Genomic DNA, 17833 nt, shown 5'->3' on the forward strand with positions numbered 1-17833 from the left:
CGGTGTGATCGTAAAAGGCGACTACAGGTGATGTATCCAAGACCTTCGCCTGCGATCACTGCTGCGCGCATCGCAGGTGTGGTCTGCAAGTTGCGCGTTCTGCGGCTCCGCAGGAGACACTGCCTTGGCAGATCGTGACAGCAGCAGCACGACAGGCACGGCGTATCAACTAGCTGGATTGTATCCAAAACACAACGGTCTTCGTTTAAAGTGGAACTCGAGCCTGCACCGTGGAAACATTCGGCTCCAGCCTCAGGACTAGCAGCGTGCGCATTCCCGACAACAGCCTCACAATCGTAGCCACTACTTTGCCTCCGCGAATCACGTTCCACCCCAAGCACCGAGCAGACATCATCCCGCCGGGTGTGTATTTATGACGGCACCCGGCCGCTCTCTGCCAGTTTCGTTCGCTGAGCCACTGCAAGCAGTGCCGAAGCAGTGCCGTCACTGGGATCTGCAACACGTGGTTTTGGGCAGCAGTTCAGTGTGGAGGATACTGGACTGCAGGCACTACGAGCAGCCAGCCACCGTCCAGGGAACTTCACCTCCTCCAGCCTGGGCTCTTCCGGACTCAGTGTTCCAAGAATGGTGTCCTTGTGTCTAACTCAGACTATCAACTGTGCTGAGTAGTCGCCGTCGCTTTACTATCGAAAGGATTTAGACTTTGTGGTAAGTCCTGAATAGAGGCCAGTGTTAATTGCAAATAAGACTTATCACCCATATTGCAAACTAGTTCTGTGACTCCCATCATTGTGGTTCTTTCTGTGGGACTTCTGATCTTTCAGGCGCTTTCATGCATGGGCAGAGACTAAATAATTTTTACTATCAATCGTTAATTTGTAGTTCAGTTCAATTGACACACTAAGTCAATGCTGAACATGTTTGTATTTTTGCATTTCTGAGTGGTATGAAAGCAAATGCTAACTGACTTTGACATGGGACAGTCAGTTAATCAGTGGACAGATCAGCAAGGGTGCACAGCAGTTTCAAGAATCCCGCCCCGATACTGGAATGTCCTCAAGTTATCATCAATAACGACGAGACACGTCCGACATCTGTACATGATAGTAACCCAAGACATGACGTGCATGATACTAATTCAAAACATGGCTGATGACACTCGGTAACGGCCTTGCCACAGTGGATACACCGGTTCCCGTGAGATCACCGAAGGTAAGCGCTGTTGGACGTGGCTGGCACTTGGATGGGTGACCATCCAGCCGCCATGTGCTGTTGCCATTTTTCGGGGTGCACTCAGCCTCGTGATGCCAATTGAGGAGCTACTCGGCCGAATAGTAGCGACTCCGGTTAAAGAAAACCATCATAACGACCGGAAGAGCGGTGTTTTGACCACACGCCCCTCCTATCCACATCCTCAACTGAGGATGACACGGCGGTCGGATGGTCCCGATGGGCCGCTTGTGGCCTGAAGACGGAGTGCTTTGATGACACTTCGTAGTTGAACCCATGCCTGACGCGTGCATTGGTAATGATCTTTACTGTCTTTTACAGTGCCGTACTGTTGTTCACAACGGATGCCTAGAGACCAGATTGACAGTGTGGAGAAGCCTGCTTACTGCTTGGCTTGAATCAGCCTCCCCAGTTGCCTACAGAATATTAGCACACATGGTTGTTGCTTTCCGCTCTGGGTGCCCATGAGACACCTGGCGGTGTTGACCACAAGAAGTCATTACGATGCTTCGACGATTTATGTCTCACTACAGGGGTGACTTTCGTTGATGTGCGCCAATTTGACTGCAAATTCCAGTGCTGACAGTCATTTTTGCGGTAAAGGGACAAAGTGCACGTGGTCTAGATTTGAAACGACCCTTCGAGGTACTTCGATAGACCAAATAGTGTGGTCTCACGTACCGATACCACCCCATGGATGTAATAGCAACACAACTGCAAGTTTCCGTTGGACTCCGACTGTGACCACGTGGTATCCTGGCGGACCCAATGGTGTGCGCCCGCTGAGCCATGCATGTAGTGGCTCTGGACTATGAGAATTCTCTGCCGCCACGACATAAGATAGCCGGCGGCAGCGACGTATCCCACTTGCACTTGGAGCCTCTTTACTACAGTACCATTGTACGTGCACAGTACAGTGAGCCTCATCCTCATTGACATTGTCTACATCTACATCTACATATACACTCCGCTAGCCACCAAGCGATGTGTGGCTGAGGGCACAATTCTCGCCAAAGTCATGTTTCCCCCTTCTGTTCCATTCGCGGATCGCGCGAGGGAGAAACGACCGTTTGAACGTCTCAGTACGAGCTCTAATTTCCCTTATCTTTGAATGGTAATCATTGCGCAATTTGAAAGTTGGTGGTAATAATATATGCTTTATATCCTCGGTGAAGATCAGGTTTCGGAATTTAGTGGGCAGCCCCTTCCGTTTAGCGCACCGTGTGTCTGCAAGTGTCCCACTTCAAACTTTCTATGAAATTAGTAACGCTCTCGCGATGGCTAAATTTATCAGTCATGAATCTTGCCGCTCTTCTTTGGACCTTCTCAATCTCTTGAATCAGACCCAACTGGTAAGGGTCCCATACAGACGAACAATACTCTAAGACTGGACGAACTAACATATTGTAAGCTATTTCCTTCGCTGAAGGACTGCATCGCTTCAGGATTCTACCAATAAATCGCAATCGAGAGTTCTCCTTACCCGTTACTTGTGTGAGCTGATCATTCCATTTGGGATCATTTCGATTAGTCACACCCAGACACTTAACGGATGTTACCGCTTGCAAAGACTGGGCATTTATTTTGTGCTCATACATTAATGAGGATTTTCGCCTTGTCATACGCAGTAGGTTACACTTACTAATATTGAGAGATAACTGCCAGTAATTACACCACGCACTTATTTTCTGCAAATCCTCATTGATTTGTTCACAACTTTCGTGTGATACTACTTTCCTGTAGACTAAAGCATCATCGGCAAATAGTCTAATGCAGCTGTCACCTCGCGGGATTAGCCGAGCGGTCTAGGGCGCTGCAGTCATGGACTGTGCGACTGATCCCGGCGGAGGTTCGAGTCCTCCCTCGGGCATGGGTGTGTGTGTGTGTGTTTGCCCTTAGGATAATTTAGGTTAAGTAGTGTGGAAGCTAAGGGAGTGATGACCTTAGTACTTAAGTCCCATAAGATTTCATACACATTTGAACATTTTTTCTAATGCCGCTGTCAATACCATCAACTAGATCGTTTATGTAAATCGTAAAAAGCAGCGGACCTATTACGCTGCCCTGGGGCACACCTGAAGTTAAGCTTGTTTCTGTTGAAGTCACCCCGTTCAGGACGACATACTGCTCCCCGTCTGTTAGAAAACTTTCTATCCAACCGCATACGTCATCGGATAGGCCGTAAGATCGCACTTTTTGGAGCAAGCGACAATGCGGAACGGAGTCGAACGCCTTTCTAAAGTCGAGAAATACGGCATCAACCTGGTAGCCGGTATCTAGAGCCTGTTGTATATCATGCACAAAGAGGGCCAGCTGTGTCTCGCAACACCGCTGTTTCCTAAAACCGTGCTGGTTTCTGCAGATGAGCTTCTCAGAGTCTTGAAAGGTCATTAAGTCTCAACACAAAATATGTTCCTTGCTTCTACAACAAATCGATGTCAGTGAAATTGGCCGGCAATTATGTCATCCGATTTTCTACCCTTTTTATAGATTGTTATGACCTGGGACTTCTTCCAGTCCCGTTGAACTTTCCGCTGTTCCAATGATCTCTGATAGATGATGGATAAGAGTGGTGCTATATTTGTAGCATAGTCAACATATAATCTTACGCGGATACGGTCTGGACCAGATGCCTTCCTGGCGTCTAAGCATCGTAACTGTTTCAATACACAGATACACTAAACACTATGTCAGCCATCCTTGCGTTTGTTCGATAACTGAAAGGGGGATGGTGCTGCAGTCCTCTACCGTAAACAAGTTTTTGAAAGCTAGGTTTAGAATTTCGGCCTTCTGTTTATTATCATCAGTTACATTACCCGTACTGTCAGCAAGAGAAGGTAGACTCCATTCCTTGTTGCATTATATGTAATGAATCTTTGTACGCTTGAAGAAATGCAAAGCATTCCCTACGATGACAATTGCCATACTACTCTGTAGCCCAACGAAGTGGTACTCAACAAACAGCATACACAAATCACAGTTCCCGTCACGATCAGAGACGCAGTGTGCTTTTGTAAACACAAGTTCAGTTTCACATCGATTACACAGGTGGCTGTATGTAACGATTTCCTCTGGTCCAAGTACTGTTGCAAAGGTTTCCGTTTGAAAGAATATCAACGCAAGTCGCGGAGGAGGTGCAAAACTTTTTTGATTAATTTATATTTTAATAAAAGGCAGCAGAAAGAGTGTTTATGAGGAATATCTTCGATCTTGGACTGGAAGAGGACGATGGAATAAAGGCGCAGTAGGTTATAAGGGACGCTCAATGACTTGTTTTAGAGCATATCCAAACGTGAAAGAAGCATATTCATAATAAAATTTTCTTATGCTGCAATTTTACGAGGACAAGGAGAAAATTTTTCGGCATTGGCACTGAGACACCATTGGTATCAAAGCAATTTTGTTTAATATGTTGTTACACTTGCACCATCGCATAAGGTAAGTGGAAGGCTGATATATTGAATAGTTAAGATTATGGGGCTTTTACTGTAGGTGTATTGTTGGTGCTTCGTTAAAATGTACAAACTAGATTTCTGAGCCACATTAATATATTTATTTATTAGACTATTTAGCAGATTACCAGGAACCGAAATTATCCAATGTTGATGAAGGTTTACAAGGAGCGTACTGCTCCACTTTAAACAATTATGATGCGGCCATCCGACATCAGACGTGGATGAACTTTTGCCAAAATGATCGACGTTGAAGACTTTATAAACCGCAGAAAAATTGCATCAAATGATACAAGACGGTCAGCGATTGAAGGTGAATGAAATAGTTGACGTCATAAGCATGTCACAAGCAACAGCAAAGTACGTGTTATATCAAGGATTAGATGTAAGAAGGCTTTATGCTTGATGTGTGCACATTTATTGAATGCTTACCAAAAACGTAGACGAAAACTAATTTCTCGGCAATGTTTTACAGTTAAAAGAGATCCAACTAATTTTGGGTGGCGTTTGTTACTGTAAGTTAATGATGGAACTACAATATCACGCGAGAAGAAAACAGCGATCAAAGCGGTGTGTGGAATCCAGTAGCTTGGTATCCAAAAGAATGAAATCTATTTCGTCAGACTGAAAGAATGACTAGTGTTTCCAGTGTTTCCTCGAATGCGGTTCTTCGAATTTGAACTTACTACGCAAGTCTTCTGGACGATGAAAAACGTGAAAGAAGGTGCCTGGACTACAGAGTAAATTACACAATTTTCGTGAGGACGAAGCATCCCCCCCCCCCTCCTCCGCCCCCTCCAAGGGGTTTTGGAAATGGGAAGAAAGTTTGGAAAGTTTGGAACATACACCCCATTCACTATATACAGTACCTTCTCACTTTCACACTTCTTCGCACATAAAAATGTGTTTATAAAGTATTTTGAGTAAGATAATGTAATCTTAAGGTATTAGTCCATGGATCCCGCGGAGAGTGATCTTTGGTATGCAGCGTGATGTCAAAAATGTAAATTCAATTCACTTTCAATGCAATACATGAAATGACTTAACATGACTAAAATATGTGTTACAACTCTAGTTCTAGTTATAAAACAACATAAAACATTAAATTTAAGAATTTCTGAAGATCCTTTTCAACAAAGTGAAAGGAGTTGCCCACCAGGAATCTCTTTAATTCTCTCTTAAACTACACCATTTACTCTACCTGGCACTTAATTCCTCTGAGTCCTCTTTCTATTAATTCTAATTCATTCAAGTCTTTGTACAGGTTGTTTTCGTTCGCAATGTCTTATACTTTTCACTAATTTTTGAGAAAGAGAAATACTGCCAACGACCAACTGCTGTTCGGCAAGCTGCTCCCCAGAAATCGATTTCACAACTCATTCGTGAATGTAAATATACAACAGAAAGTAGTTTCTTCATTTTTAAATCACCTACTGCCGTAATTATACATACAGCAAAAGTAGCTAATCTACTATCCCATCATTAATTCTAGATAGTGATTTTTTCCGGTTAAAACTAAATAATTTCTACTATTTGTATTTCATTATTTGAGGAAGTTATTTTCATGGTTTCTAAAATTCTGTGAGAAGTGCTGAACTACATGTACTGAGTCTTGTGTAAAATTATATGACAATCCGTTTGCCCTGTACCATCTACTGATGTTTCTGAATTCTTCTTCAGCTGTCTTTTCTCTATAGGAAGTGGGACCGCACCAGAAGTTATCAGTAGGGAGTTGAAGAGGCTTGTGCGAAGTAAGTTAACGAGGAGAGCATCAAACCACTCTTCTTACTGAAGACAACAACAACAACAGATGGATGTTTTACAAAGTTTTTAGAACCGCACTTCAGCATGGAACGTAAGGGCAGAAAAGAGTGAAATGACTGAACAGAGCACCACGACACAAAATAAATGCAGTTTAACTAAAAACACACAGTACTTCACAGCCACGCCAATACCTTTTCACCAAGTGCTTGTAACGTCTGGTGCACAAAAAAACAAAAAAACAAACAAAAGAGAGTATTTTCCTCTTTTTTGGGACTGTAGGCCATATAGCCATTCCCTCAAATTATACAACTCATAAAGGAGATTGGCATCAAATCAGATTAAAGTATAATCTGTTATGGAACCATATTATTATATGTTTCTATCATTTCTATAAGGGTTACCAGTGGAATTTTGAAACATTTGCAATTTTATCTGTAGCTGTGCTTTAATTGGCAATTTTCACTTTAATGATCTATCTAATATGCTGACTGTCGCTGCAAGGCGTTAATTATAGTATGGAATGTAGTTATTACTTGCGGGTCATACATCAAACATAGACTGTATGTGTGGGAGCGAGTTACAGCATGTACAATATATACGTCCTGAATTGCTAATGGTGTTTTGAGATTTAATAACTGTGTAGCTGACAGTTTTAACGTGCAGAATACGTATAGATACTCGTATAATTACTTTGCACATAATCAGTGTAAAGTGGATGGGAGAAAATATCTAGACTGGAGGCTAAATATTTAACAACTAAAATGTGAAGTTATCAGCCACAAAAAATACACAATGACACAAAAATAGTTTTCGTACTGCCCGAAAGAGATGCAAAATCTCATTCCTGTCCGTCGTTCGCAAAGAAAATACCCTTATGGTGTTTGTTAGTCTTTCGTATTTATACATCTGTAATTTATTCCGGGTAACGAAAAGTATAAATTCAGTCTGTTGACGATTTCCAGAAAGCCTCACAAGAAAGGAATGATTCATTATAAATGTAATATCGACACGAAAATAACTCAAAATGTGCAAAGTTCTCTTATGCTCACATGTTTGTGTATCATAACACTTTCTGCTTAGTTACAGTTTCATTACAGACACTCTCGATATTGTGGATGTAGTTTTTCAAAATCGTTGTATCAAAGAAATGAAAACCATTCTTGACCTGCAAAGTGTCGTCGTTGTCATTGGCGCAGAGTTAGTAGTATGCGAGTGGCGCAAAATTTCCTGACCTGAGTTCTTGAATTATATCGTTACGCACGCTTCGTGCAAAGTAGCGGATGGCTATTCGGGAGGAAATGTATTAAAAGTAACCATCCCGTAACTCGCGGAAAACCTAAATCTGTATGGCCTGACAGGGGTAACAGTGTTGTTGTTGTTGTTGTTGTTGTTGTCTTCAGTAAGAAGAGCGGTTTGATGGAGCTCTCCTCGCTAACCTATTTCCTACAAGCCTCAACTCCGTACTGCAATCCATACACGCTTCAACCTGTTTATTGTAGTCTGCGACTAAAGTATTTCTCCGCTTCAGAAATTCTGTTTTTGCTACTGCTCTTCTACATTTTATGTCTTCTCTACTTTGCCCATCGTCAGTTATTTTTCTGCTCAAATAGCGAAACTCGTCTACTACTTTTAGTATATCGTTTCCTAATCTATTTCTCTCAGCAACATTTAACTTAATTCTACTTCACTTCATTTCCGTTGTTTTTCTTTTACCGACGTCCATCTCCTAACCTCTTTTCAGGATACTATCTATTTCGTGCAGTTGATCTTCCCAGCTCTCTCCAGTCTCTGACGCAATTACAATATCACTGATAAAACTGAAAGTTTTTTAGTTCTTCTCCCCGAAATTGATTTTCCGTTTCCGAATTTACCTTTGGTTTCCTCTATTGATTGCTCATTCTACGGGTTGAATAATGTACAACCCCGTCTCAATCCTTTCTGAACTAATGCCGCTACCAATATAGCTCTAACGATGCCAGTTGTATAAACACCCTCGTTCTTGTTCGTTTTTGTAATGAGACAAATGCCCAGCTTTTCTTAGTATTCATTTATCTGCTCATTGCTGTAGAGCTTCACGGATCTTAGACTGTCATCTTCTCTTCATACTATACGCAATTTCTATAGGCATTTCGGTAATTTTCAAGAATGATTACCTATTGAAATTGCGTGGTCCAAACGATACGCACCGAACGTGCGATCCTAAATCGGTCAAGCGACGCTGGTGGCCGGCGTTATGTTCAAATGTTCAAATGTGTGTGAAATCTTATGGGACTTAACTGCTAAGGCTATCAGTCCCTAAGCTTACGCACTACTTAACCTAAATTATCCTAAGGACAAACACACACTCCCATGCCCGAGGGAGGAGTCGAACCTCCGCCGGGATCAGCCGCACAGTCCATGACGTTATGTTAAATTATTTGTGATCGTCATTTTTATCTGTTTTCTCTCGCTCCCTTAGTTTCTCTAAATTACATATCTCTGCGAATTATTTCTGAGTTACTAAGGAAACCCAGACGATTTATGTCGGTAGTGAGTGGGTTGTCTGGTGTTGTTGACGTTTCTTCGGCGAATTCTCTCACATGTAAAAATTTAATTCCATGCTTATCCAGCGTAGAAAATTATTTGACTTTTTGTCGCCAATATGGAGTACTACTGGACGAGGAAACGAGGGACTGTGCAGACTGTGGTGGTGCGATGTGTGTAAAACTTCGTAAGAAGAGCTCCGATGCTTAAATACCGTTACGATTTCATTGCGGACAGTACGGAAAACGAATGTGTTTCAGGAAGAATACATGGTTCGACTCTTCTAAATTATCCACCCAGACCAGCGTAAATCTTCTATCTTGCTGGATTCGAGCCTCCACCTTGCAACCAATAGCATCGGAAACTGAGTTATCTGCTAAAACCGTGTGCGACTATCTCGGGTTTTGCAGAGAAGTCTGTTGTGTGAAAGTGACGAACGACAGTGTACCGATTGGTGGACACAGTAAAGTTGTTGAAGTGGCCGAATCTTACATAGCAAGAAGGAAGAACCAGAGAGGACGACCTTCAAAGAGTGAAATCGATCAAATTTGGATATTTGGTGGAATACAAAGGGAGATATTGGCAGAGTTTACACAGGCTATGGCAGAAAGGAAATTGATCCCATAGCGTACACATCACATGGACTTTCACATGACGACAACACCGACGACGAGCAAGGTAAGTCGTCTCCCTTGTAATTACAAGTATTTTTGTAACGCTCTTCTTTTGTCGTTGCTGTTTTGATCACCGTAAACATACTCATAACGCCCGCCACCAGAGTCGCATGATCGATTTAGGATCGCACGTATCGTTTGGACCACGTGACTTTGATAGGCAATCATTCTTGGAAATTATCGGCATTTCGAACAAAGATTTTGTTATCTGTTTCAGTCTCGTTCCTGCAGTAACTAGAAAAAGCGTAATATACACTATCTTATCAGAAGTATTCGGACACCCCAATACAGTGCGGGATTGACCACTAAATATCACACCAGTACAAAAGGAGGTAGGGCGATCTGTAGAGAGGCGCAAACACCAAGATGAGCCAGTGAGGAGAGCCTGCTGACTTTGAACTGACTTCACTTGAGTAACAAATCCAGCAGGGACATTTCAAACCATCTACAGATGGCCAAGGTAGGTGGTGCGGTTGTAAAGCGGAAATGCGAAGGAACAACTACGGCTTAATCAAGACCAAGTAGACCTCATATGCTGACCAAAGGGATCGTCAAGCATCGCGGAGGATGGTTGCTAAAAATCGCACGAAATCAACTGGAGGAATCGCTCGTGAATTCCGAAGTGCTACCAGTAGTCCGGCTAACGTAATGATTCGCGTAGGGAGTTAAGAAAAAGGGGTGCAGTGGACGAGCAGCTTCTTATAAGCGGCATTTCTGTAATCAGTACTGAGCGATGCTTGAGATGCGTAAAGAACAGCGCCATTGGACAGTGGATGACTGGAAGCGAGTGATATGGAGAGAAGAATCATACTGTAGCTTGCGTCAATCCGATGGGAGGGTCTGTGTTCGGTGAATGCCTGGAGAACGTTCCTGCCCTCAAAATGATACTGCGGTGCTGTGGTATCGGGGTGTTTTTCGTAGTTAGGTCGTTGGCTCCTTACTGGTCTTAAGAAAACCGTAAATGAGTAAGGGTATGAACATATTTACAGCATTTTGTACTGCTTATAGTAGAGGAAATGTTCAGAGACAATGACTGTTTGTATCATAAACTACCACCAGTCAGACAATGGTTTATGTACAATAACATTCCTGAAACTGACAGGCCTGCACAAAGGTACGATCTGAACCCAATGAAACAAATTTGGGATACGTTAGAGCATCGATTTCGATCTAGACACCATTGTCCAACATCACTACCTTCTCTGGTTACGGCTCTTGAGGAATAATGGGCTCCAGTTCCTCCACAGACATTCAGTTCAGTTGTCCCCAGCAAAGTTCACTTCGTTATAAAAACGAAAGGCCGGGCACATCCTATATTAATAATATAGTATGTAATTCTAATTTCATCCTATATAAATGTCTAGCAGCAGGTGTCCGGATGCTTTTGATTATATACTTAGCTGTGTGCTGTCAAGAGAAATTATCACTGATTATGACCTTCAATTGCAAACCACAAATCAGTAAGTCTTCGCAAACTTATGTAATTTAATTTATTGTGCTTACAGCCATGTTATTATTAATTCTGTCTTCTTCGATTGTTACTGGAAGATTTTCTTGACTGGTGTATGAATTGGATGAAAAAGAGTCAACCGTCTTCGCTACAGACATGTACATCACATAAATACACAACTTTAATCACAAATATATCTAATGACAAGTATAAAAGTGCATTGCATAGTGTTCAAAACACACGAAACAAACTGCACGCTACAGAAAAAAAAAAAATTCCTGTTGAAAGAAAAGAATTGTTAAACGTACAATAAACTACAAAAAGTAACTACAATTATTTAATTCTGCATTGCCAAGAAACTTTGTAAACACTACATTTTGTTCATGTAGAACATCAGAACGTTGGAATTTTTTAAATACGTTTTACACAGTGTCGTGAAAATTATTTGATTTTACGTCCTCTCTTATCTCATTAGAGATGTATGTATATTTTTACCGGCATATTATGACATACATGTATTTAACCAACTCACTGTAGGCATAGTAGTAACTGAGACAGTAAGTTGTACGATTTGTATGAAGATTGCAATCCGTGGTTAAAATACGTTGTACGATTTGTATGAAGATTACAATCCCTGGTTAAAATACGTAGTGACCAGAAACCTTTTGTTATTAGGTCTGCAGCTATAGTAATAATCATAATTTGTCCGTAAATGATACAAAAAATGTGGCAGTATCCTAAAAACGCCTGCTTTCATCCAAACGAGATGTTTCACAATAAGCTGGAATTCAAAACTGAACACGAATCATCCTTCAGCTACTATTACCATTACATTATTGCCTGGTACATCACAAAATAATTTAACAAGGCACATTTATAGCCGCTAATACACTTTTTCTGTTTATACGTCACACTATACAACCCATGCAGCGACTGAAGCATTTCTGTGATTACTCAAAGTCCGATTTACAAAATCAGTTGTTACGGCGGTATTGAAAAAATTTGCGATTACGCTCATCAGTAATGCTGTGATACTGTGTTCGAGTGAGAGGACTCCTGTGCCGTGGCGAAAGGAATACTTTGACGTGTCACGTGGCTGGGTTGTCGTCGGACTGGCCTTTGTAACAGCTGAGTGCAGGACAGACAACGCTTACGATATCGGCGCTGTGAAGGCAGATACATCGTGGATACCTGACACATGGGGCACATTATCTCCTACTAACCCAACTCCGTGGCCGAGTTCGCTAGCGCACCTGTGCAGTGCACTCGACTCGGAAGCAAATCAGTTCGAATTCTAATGGTAGATGAAATTTTGACTGCCAGTATTTAGGCGAAAGAGGGAGAACAGATGATGGCGTTAAGTTCGCGATCATCAGTTTACGCCGATGTACTAGATTAAATTCCAAATTATCCACAATGTCTCGTGAAGTGAGAGCAAAAGACACCGTTGGCGCTATTCGAGAGAAGTAGGTTACGTGCCGGCACGGGGTTTCATCCTCTTCCATCTCTCATCATCATCATCGTCATCGCCGTCATGATCATTGTCGTAAAACTAAAACGTAGACGCATTCATTACATTCACCTACATTCTACAAATACACATGTGACACGGCTCTAACGTATCTGCAAGGAAAGGGACCGAAGTGCGCGGAGGAAGAACATATCCTACAGTCGGCTGAACCGAGGCCCACTCGAGAAACAGGTCGAGGCGCGTACTTCACAGCATGCGACACTGCAGGTCTTACGAGTGACAGCGGCTGTCTCGGCTTCAGACGAGTTTAATAATTCTTGACCGTGTGTTTAAAACCATGCAAGTTCCCAACAGCACACGACAAAATTAAGACGAGTGACAGCGGCCGTCTCGGCTTCAGACGAGTTTAATAATTCTTGACCGTGTGTTTAAAACCATGCAAGTTCCCAACAGCACACGACAAAATTAAGACGAGTGACAGCGGCCGTCTCGGCTTCAGACGAGTTTAATAATTCTTGACCGTGTGTTTAAAACCATGCAAGTTCCCAACAGCACACGACAAAATTAAGACGAGTGACAGCGGCCGTCTCGGCTTCAGACGAGTTTAATAATTCTTGACCGTGTGTTTAAAACCATGCAAGTTCCCAACAGCACACGACAAAATTAAGACGAGTGACAGCGGCCGTCTCGGCTTCAGACGAGTTTAATAATTCTTGACCGTGTGTTTAAAACCATGCAAGTTCCCAACAGCACACGACAAAATTAAGACGAGTGACAGCGGCCGTCTCGGCTTCAGACGGGTTTAATAATTCTTGACCGTGTGTTTAAAACCATGCAAGTTCCCAACAGCACACGACAAAATTAAGACGAGTGACAGCGGCCGTCTCGGCTTCAGACGAGTTTAATAATTCTTGACCGTGTGTTTAAAACCATGCAAGTTCCCAACAGCACACGACAAAATTAAGACGAGTGACAGCGGCCGTCTCGGCTTCAGACGAGTTTAATAATTCTTGACCGTGTGTTTAAAACCATGCAAGTTCCCAACAGCACACGACAAAATTAAGACGAGTGACAGCGGCCGTCTCGGCTTCAGACGAGTTTAATAATTCTTGACCGTGTGTTTAAAACCATGCAAGTTCCCAACAGCACACGACAAAATTAAGACGAGTGACAGCGGCCGTCTCGGCTTCAGACGAGTTTAATAATTCTTGACCGTGTGTTTAAAACCATGCAAGTTCCCAACAGCACACGACAAAATTAAGACGAGTGACAGCGGCCGTCTCGGCTTCAGACGAGTTTAATAATTCTTGACCGTGTGTTTAAAACCATGCAAGTTCCCAACAGCACACGACAAAATTAAGACGAGTGACAGCGGCCGTCTCGGCTTCAGACGAGTTTAATAATTCTTGACCGTGTGTTTAAAACCATGCAAGTTCCCAACAGCACACGACAAAATTAAGACGAGTGACAGCGGCCGTCTCGGCTTCAGACGAGTTTAATAATTCTTGACCGTGTGTTTAAAACCATGCAAGTTCCCAACAGCACACGACAAAATTAAGACGAGTGACAGCGGCCGTCTCGGCTTCAGACGAGTTTAATAATTCTTGACCGTGTGTTTAAAACCATGCAAGTTCCCAACAGCACACGACAAAATTAAGACGAGTGACAGCGGCCGTCTCGGCTTCAGACGAGTTTAATAATTCTTGACCGTGTGTTTAAAACCATGCAAGTTCCCAACAGCACACGACAAAATTAAGACTTTTATTCGGCACCTTTTCAATTAAATATTGATTTACCGTGATCCCTGCGCGAAGCCGAGCGTTTGCGAAGTGTGGCGGACAGGCCAACTAGTGTGACGTCACAAGTTCGTTGCAGGGCCCGTACATCTGACTGGCCCGGGCTGAACCCGCCCCGTGGAATATCGCAGCCAAGAATGCCATACGAAATTTACATTTTACATCTCCTAGTTCGCACAGCTACTGTGATAGTCCCGCGTCGCAGATGATGTACCGTGAGAGCAGAGCTGCCACGAGCAATGACGCGTGGTTTGTGAGGTTTGCCATCGACTATGGCGGATTGTAACAGCGTATAGGATGGTTTAAGTGCAGCAAGAAATTCACCATTTCAATGCTAAACAGCTGCGAGCAGCCATGCTGTTTAGAACAATCTTCTCGTTGTGGGGGCAGAAACCACCATGCCACACGTATACCTCTGCTCATCGCACGTCACAAGACACAGAGGTTAGAACGGGCAAAGGAACATCGCCATTCAACACTAAGAAATAGGTTGCCCAGGCTGATGAGTCACTGTATATGTTGATACAACCAATAACTAAGTGGGCGTACTTCGAAACTTACTAGAAACCGTGCGTCTCTTGTGCTAACACGGTGCCGTAAACGTTCTGACGAGAAGAATGAGGGAGATTTCTCTTTGACTTGAACGGTAAGCGAGCGGGAGCAAACAGCACACAGCATTCACGGGTGCTCGCTTGTGCTCTGCTGGTTGTCGATCTCTTAGTGAACCATCATTTTGTATGCTCTCCACTTGCGCTCTCTCAGCACAGACAGCGTTTGTATAATCCCTTACGCGCAGGCTACCTCTGACGCTGAACGTGTGTTGGGTGAGCTGTGGAGTGGTCATAAGAGAATGTGTTGTTGATAATGGAAGAATGTAGGTGCAACAGGTGTTTCTGGGAGCTAAGAGATGTAAAGCACAAACTGACGAAGAAAAAAAAAAATGTTTGTGTTAGAAGATTGCCAAAGCTTCAAAGGTCCAACTGCGGACATGAGAAAGACGATAAATTAATTGCTTGATTCTATCCGACTTTAATATTCCTTTCATTGAAAATGAACAGCACAATAAGTTTTATTGGAAGAAAAAATACGAGTATGTACCTGTTATGCTGGTTAATGTAAAACAGAAAACATACGAAAGATCTGATTATTCTCTTGGCTTACATTCAACGCAGCTGTAACTGGATTACAAATGTATCACTGTTATTTTAGGATACTTTGATGTATTAACTGAGAAACATAGATTTCACCTCTGTCAAACTATCTCCGCTCCAGCAAACAATACAGGAGAGTTATCAAGTAGCCTACGACACAACCTCTGACAATGCCAAATCCGAAATACATGTAGCATCCCGACCGCGTGGGGACACGGAATAAAGCGAGGAAGAAGAAGAAGATCATGCAGCCTATGTTACAGGGAGGTTATAATTAAATTTTCTCTACTTGATACGGCCCACGTGTAAAACGAGTGATCGTAAGGCAATGAAACTTTATGGAAACATTTCTAAGGAAATGTGGAAGAGAAACAATGAGTAATCCGTTGAAAGAAACAGATTTTAATTTACCATGAGAGTGTAACATGTGTTAATAGCGTACCATGTGTTCATTCCAGGTTACAAACTTTGCTCAATGTGATGATCGTCTGCGTCCTCGACTGCCTGGAACCGCTCTAGAGATACCATTTCACAATTGTTCACAGCACTTTTTGAGCGTTGTGCCATGGAATGTTCAGCTGTCGTGACACAGTTCGTCCACTGTTTGAAGACTGCACGTTGCGCCCAGCGATATCAGCCATGGCAATAGTAACTTTTTCAATAATTTTTGGCGGAATTGGCCGTCGGCCTCTCCGAAATCGCCAGTCAATTCGCACTTCCCATTCTTCTTCAATCCCGCCGCGGAGAAAGGACCTCTACCTGTTCCTTTCCTGCGTGATACCGCCGAACAGCTTTACTAATAAAGCCCTGTTCAGGCGCATGTTGCCTGTCTGCATCTGTAATGCGCACTGATGTTTGTGTTCAAACCCTACGTCGCCGTACCAGAACCAACGCCTAACAGCAAGTCATGACGCTAACACTGTCACCAAAGCAAACCCCGCAGCACACATTCCGAACATCATAACTATAAATATGACTGCGCAGTAGATAGTTCTTTGTCTACACTGGCTCAAGTAGCGAAAGTTCAATTACAACCACATCGTATTTTCCATCTTTAGCAATTAAATTTTTATTTTTAACAAAACATGTTTCACCTGATTTTATTAGGCATCTTTAGTGGTTTACATGTCTGCTATACTCCGTGTGTCTCGATTGGCTTTTGTGTAAGCACTTCTGGACTCGTAATTCTTTCATAAGTTTTCAATCAACTGCAAGTCAGAATCTTTCTGCGCGCTGCACTTAACCTTGCTGTTCAAGGAACTTCATCTTGGTGTTAAGTCCAGTAAACAACAAGGTTAAGTGCAGTGAGCAGAAAGATTGCGACTTACAATTGATTGAAAACTCCCCAAAGAAATTTGAGTATAGAGTCAACGTACATGTATAAAGCAAAGGAGAGGAAAACGTCTTTGGTTGAAAACAAAGTCAAAATTAAGTTACTAAAGCCGACTAGTAGTTATTCTTATCGACCAAATAAACACCAATAATAATGACTTATTATTAATTTTAATGAAATGAGATTCTTTTCTTTTCGTGTTTGTTTTTAGAATGCTGGGTCCTGCAGCTACACACGGAAGACTGTCTCGTAACAAGGGTGTGCGCAACGAGAGGTGGTGATCAACCGCCGCCTGCCCCCTCTCTCATTCCGGTGCCTCTAGAAAACAAATTTCGCAAACCTCTAGAAAACAAATTTTGCAAACCGAACTCTATTCCTGCCCCTGACAGTATCGCTTTGAAGTGTTTACTAGTGACAAGTGTACCGAGAGCCGTTTGCTGTGCGATCTTAAAACTATTGCATCATTTCCCCTAGTCCCCCTCACCCTCGCACGTCCCCCTCACACTTCCATCAGATCTTGTTTGGCGCTTCTTTCAGAAGGGCTCTTTTGTCCTTTCCTAGTTCGTCTTCGCTTCCCCACGCGCTGTGCGCCGTAGCAGTTCGCGCAGCGGCCACGCGCTCCTCCGGCGGCGCTGACGTGGCGCCGCGCTGCGCGGCAGCTTACCTATGACAGCGACCTCCCCCGAGCGCCTGGCCACGTGGCCCTGCTTGTTGCGCGCCCAACACGTGTACACGCCCGCGTCGTCCGCCTTTTGCACAGGCGACACTTCCAGCGTGCCGTCCGCCGTTACTCGTTGTCTCAGGTCGTCCGGAAGCTCGCGGCCGCCTGCGAGAAAAGAAGGCCGTTCTTACTCACAGGCAGGACTGTCACAACGCAGCTTCACAACGTATCCACTCTCTTGCATTATAAGCATCAAATTTTAAATATCCGGGAGAGCTCATATAGCCATATGGACAGGACAAATAAGCAAATCAGAAAATGATTAGGAGAATTAATATGGTTTACGAGATGCAAAAGCAAGCAAAAA

General features: G+C 43.1%; 1 protein-coding gene and 1 pseudogene across 1 annotated transcript in view; one reads left to right on the plus strand and one right to left on the minus strand.

Annotated features, from left to right (window-relative positions):
* Positions 1–17833, minus strand: part of LOC124613789 (Down syndrome cell adhesion molecule-like protein Dscam2) — a 273808-nt gene that overhangs the window by 217526 nt on the left and 38449 nt on the right. Inside the window, exon 4 of the mRNA XM_047142510.1 lies at positions 17470–17631. Coding sequence (XP_046998466.1) covers positions 17470–17631 — 162 coding nt within the window. The remainder of the gene's footprint in view (positions 1–17469; positions 17632–17833) is intronic.
* Positions 1123–1239, plus strand: LOC124614116 (annotated as a pseudogene).

Source organism: Schistocerca americana, chromosome 4, assembly GCF_021461395.2.
Source record: "Schistocerca americana isolate TAMUIC-IGC-003095 chromosome 4, iqSchAmer2.1, whole genome shotgun sequence".
Taxonomy (NCBI): domain Eukaryota; kingdom Metazoa; phylum Arthropoda; class Insecta; order Orthoptera; family Acrididae; genus Schistocerca; species Schistocerca americana.